The sequence below is a fragment of the Psammomys obesus genome, unplaced genomic scaffold (genome assembly GCF_907164565.1).
Source record: "Psammomys obesus unplaced genomic scaffold, mPsaObe1.curated_primary_1811, whole genome shotgun sequence".
Classification (NCBI taxonomy): Eukaryota; Metazoa; Chordata; class Mammalia; order Rodentia; family Muridae; genus Psammomys; species Psammomys obesus.
Window position 1 is genome coordinate 7,803,535 of NW_026596162.1, and position 4,658 is coordinate 7,808,192.

The window sequence follows — 4,658 nt, forward strand, 5'->3', positions numbered from 1 at the left end:
GGGGGGGGATTGATGCTGACAGAGACGGGTCAGCTTAGTTTCAGCCATGTAGGAGAGGGTCTTCTGAGAGGTGAGGAGTCAGGCTGTTTCCTATGGGACAGATGGGAAGGGGCTGAGGACAAGCAGAAAGGAATTGTGCATTTAAAGACAAGAAAGGAACAGAAGGATTTAGCTGGAGGCTGTCACTGAGGGTTTAGGGACCAAATAGCCCAAGACCTGTGTAGGCTAGTCTACCCTGTCCTTCTCAGAGAGGCAGGCATGTTTCCATCTACTCCTCTGGAATAGATGTAGTAGAGAGTTATAACACATCGCCTTTGTTTTACTAATGCAAAAACCGAGAAACACAATTTTGAAGTCCCTTGTGCAGGAGGGCTAGAGTGGGGTCCTGGGCTTCCTGCTTCTCTCCTTTGTCTTTGGAAAAGTCTGTGTGTCAAGTCAGAGAGCAGAACACTGTCCATAGTTTTCTCTTCTACCTTCTGAGGGAACAAAGTCTGTTTTGCCCCCAACACTAGTCCACTCATTAGAAGCAATCATCAGAAAGAACAAACACATTTATTCTGTCTACAATGGCTGGCCAAGTTCCAATCCAAACCAGACCCAAACCACTGTGGACCTAATCCCTTAGCCATGTTTCTACAAAAAGAGAACAGCGTTCCTTGTTGTGAGACTTGAGACTGACTCATTGCAAGTTATTGGAGAGCATTTTGACACTGAGCCCTTCATAGCCATACAGTTTTACCAAACTCCAGGAGCAATATGCCAATGCGACTCACTCCACCAGGCAGGGTGTCTAGTATTATCACACATGACTGAAACAGAAAATCTTATGTTTTGGTTTTGCTTCAGTCCCTCTGTTTTCTGCCCCCACAACCCGTATCACACCAGGAAAGGAAGAAAACACAAAGCAGAAATCCAAACAGAGGTGTTTTAATTTGCTACAAAACTGTGTCTGGAAGAAATAGACTATTGTTAAATATTGAGGTGGAATTACACTGAATCAGAAAAAAAAAATGCTATTTTCCCATTTGGAGCATACACCAAGGACCACTGATAGGCAAGACCTGCCAAATGACTTCCATGCTTTGCTATCATGAGCTGTCTAAACGCTCTCTGAATTGTGTGCCCAAAGAACATGTCATTTGAAAAAATTATTAATTAGGCTAATATATTTTTCTCCTCTCTTTCTATAACAGGCGCGTTGTTCCATATGGCCTGGGAAGCCCTTCCAGGTCCAAGCGTTCCTTGAAGGATTTACTTCCTACCAAGACCACAGACCTCGGGAAAAGATGTCAGTGTGCGCACCAAAAAGACAAGAAGTGCTGGAACTTCTGCCAACCAGGGAAAGACCTTGGGTAAGTGAAAAACCCCTTTGACTGTCAGCTACCTGTCTGGCCTGCTGGCCTTCTTCCTGTGAGACCATCTTCTCACTTTAGAGAGAGCAGCAGAGATGTGGAAAGTCAAGGTGAGTCTCAACACACCATGACTAAAATGGTTTTCCCTGTGTGTCTTAACAGAGCCCAAAACACCATGCAGAAAGGCTTGGACGACGACAAGAAGAGAAAAGGCTGTTCCAGGCTGGGAAAGAAGTGTATCTATCAGCAGCTGGTGGAAGGAAGAAAACTCAGAAGGTAAAAGAAGTTCACAGTGGCTGTTAGCCCTGGACACTAGTGCTAATGCCCCCCTCCCTAGACCTTCCTAGTGGGAGAAAGGCTTGAGTACAGTAACAGAACCGTCACGGTCTGTGGACTTGAAAGAGCACAGCGTTCCTCAGATACTCGGGCCACGAGTGCAGACAGCTGCCCACTGCTTCTTAGCACACACTGTTCAGTCTATAGGAGGATCTGCCACACTGAGAGGCAGCTTCAGCATTTGCCAGGTCCAGTCTTTTCTGGTTTCTTTCTTTTCTGCACGCCTCAAGAAACTAAAAAGTGTGTCAAGGAAAAGACATTTAAAATACTTAACATATATCATTCAAAAAATAGAAGTTGTTCAAGAAGGCCGAAGGGAAACACAGGCTTTAGGTAAGGTTGGTGAGATTTAGAACCCGTCATTTTTCGGGGTTATTCTATTAACATTGTTTAAATATGGAAATCTGAAGAGCAGGTGCCTCTTTCCTTGCTTCCTGTGGCACAGGGTTAAGCAACCCCATAGGGTGGTTCCAAGCAGCTTTGTGATGAGCCTTCCAATGTCTTAACTTTTTGAAACTGAGAAGGTGGGAGTGATAAGGGACCCTGGTTCAGACCTGTCACATGCTCCTACTTCTAGAGGCTACTCCAAGAAATGCATGACCAAAGTGTTTCGAGCTCACAGCCACTCCTGTGTGGGACAGCCACGGTTAGCTCCCTTCACAGCTGCCCCACCTTGGGCTCCCTCTCCACTAGGTCACAGTTGCCAAAGCTGAGCCGAGGACCAGCTCCTGTTTGTTGCTTCGTCTTACATCAACTATTACTAATTGATGCTGCAGTTCTTTTTTTATTCCTTCTCATAAACACGCACATACGAGCACACACAAAAACACACACACACACATGCTCACACACACACACACACACACACACAGAGACACACACAAATTAAATTATACCGTTTCTTAAACTGTCATCAAGTGTTCATTCAGATCTACCTGCAGGCTCCCTGACTGTCTCTCCATCTACCTGTTAGCTTCCACATCTTATATAATTTAGAAGGTGTGCTATTTCCCCACAGAGGCAGAGGGTAAAATGAAGCTATTTAAACATAGCATTTAGAGCTTTCTTTCCCTTAGACATTCTCATAGACTTCCTCTGTGCAGTACTAAGCTAAACCACAGGCTTTATTCACACAGTAGTCATGGATGCTGCTTGAGGATTTATCCAAGAGCACCACACTGTCACAACTGGTATAAAAGGCCAAGGACTAGACTTAGTGTGTTTGTGCCAGATTCTAATTTTAGATGTTTCTTTAGCCAAAGAGTGATTTCTTCCTCTCTCTCTCTGTATATTTAAATAACATGTGTTTTCTCTTGTCTTGTTTTAATAGGTTGGAGGCCATCAGCAACAGCATCAAGGCATCTTTTCGCGTTGCCAAGTTGAAAGCTGAACTCTATAGAGACCAGAAGTTGATACACAACCGAGCCCATTGACCAGAGAGCTTCTCGGTGTCTTGGAAGCCGTTACTTCCATAGAGAAAGTCCCATGGCCAACTCTGAACTCTCCATGCTGTCTGGGATCTTAGCAAGAACATCTGTCCAGCTTCTACAGTTGCTTGTTTAGACTGGCAAAGGACCAGCACCCTTGTTCCAAACATTCCAAGAAAGGTTGAGGTGTTCCCTAACCTGTCTTCATTTGCATCTGCTGGTAGCGAACTGCTTTTTGCCTCTTCTTGCTGCTTGGGAATGAGAGTGGACCTCTCAGAGAATGGAGACATGATGCCATTCTAGGGTGCCATCATCCAGAGAGCAAGGAGATTCCACACCAGGGTGGAGTTTCAGCAGAAAGTCCTTAGGGAGTGTTTGTGTCTGACTCAGGCGCCTGGCACTTTTCAGGGAGAAACTCCAAAGTCCATGCAAAAATTTCTGAGGAATGCACAAATTGAAAACATACTCGAAGGACAAACACTTGAGTTAAAAAAAAAAAAAAGAAAGAAAGAAAAGAAAAGAGGACAAAGACTTTTTTTTTTAAGTTGTAAAATGCAAAACTCAAAGCAACTGTTACTACTGTACATTAGGATGTGTTTCCTGAACATGAGTCTACCTCACTTTACTGCACTGTCATGCATAGTTCCCACCTTTAATTATTCCCTCCTTATACTCTCTCCTCTTCTGCCAACAAGCTCTCCATCCCCTGTACTGAATCCTCACCTCATAGAAGTCTGGTCCAATTCGTCAGTCAGTAGTAGATTTCCATGCTAATTTCCATGCTAATCTGCTAAACTCTGCTCTATGAGAAAAAGGATGATGGAATCAGGCCCCTACCCTTGTGACCTTGGGAAGCACAATGGTTTTTTGTGAACAATGTTTAAAATCTGGTTGTGCCTTATAGGAGTAAAAGTACGTTCCCATCTGTAACTGGCTAATGGAAGAGGATAGATTGAACTTTGGTGTACTTATTTTTTTTATAGATATTTATATTCAAACAATTTATTCCTTATATTTACCATGTTGAATATTTGTCTGGGCAGGCCATATTGGTCTATATATTTTTTTAAAGATGTATTTCTGAATGAAATTGAGAACATGCTTTGTTTTGCCTGTCAAGGTAATGATTTTAGAAAATAAATATTTTCCCTACTCTACTGATTTGTGAATTATTTCTAAAAACCCTCAGAAGTGATAATCGGGAAGGGAAATGGTTGAAGAAGGCTTTTTTAGGAAGGTCAAAATTAGAAAGAGAGTGGGATCTTGGCTTGATTTAAAAAGGAAACCTGTTATGCTTCTTTTTTTATATAAAAAAAATTGCTTTTATATTTATTTGGCCTTGCAAGATCATATAGTATGAAGGAAATAAAGAATTCTAAAAGAAGGTATATGACAGTTAATAATATACCTACTTGTACGTAACATATTGCTTTTGGGTTGTGTTAGGAAACACAAAATAAAAGCTTTGTGTCTCGTCTTCCCATGGAGTACAGCCTCTGCTTCTCTTTACCTGAAAATATCCCCAGGGAGGTTGACCATTAAC

At 42.6% G+C, this 4,658-nt stretch overlaps 1 protein-coding gene across 1 annotated transcript in view; it reads left to right on the plus strand.

The window, feature by feature from the left end:
• Positions 1-4,143, plus strand: part of Edn1 (endothelin 1) — a 6,693-nt gene extending 2,550 nt beyond the window's left edge. The window contains exons 3-5 of the mRNA XM_055595069.1: positions 1,194-1,352; positions 1,515-1,628; positions 3,019-4,143. Of these exons, the coding sequence (XP_055451044.1) occupies positions 1,194-1,352; positions 1,515-1,628; positions 3,019-3,121 (376 nt within the window). The 3' untranslated portion in view covers positions 3,122-4,143. The remainder of the gene's footprint in view (positions 1-1,193; positions 1,353-1,514; positions 1,629-3,018) is intronic.
• Positions 4,144-4,658: the final 515 nt, after the last annotated feature.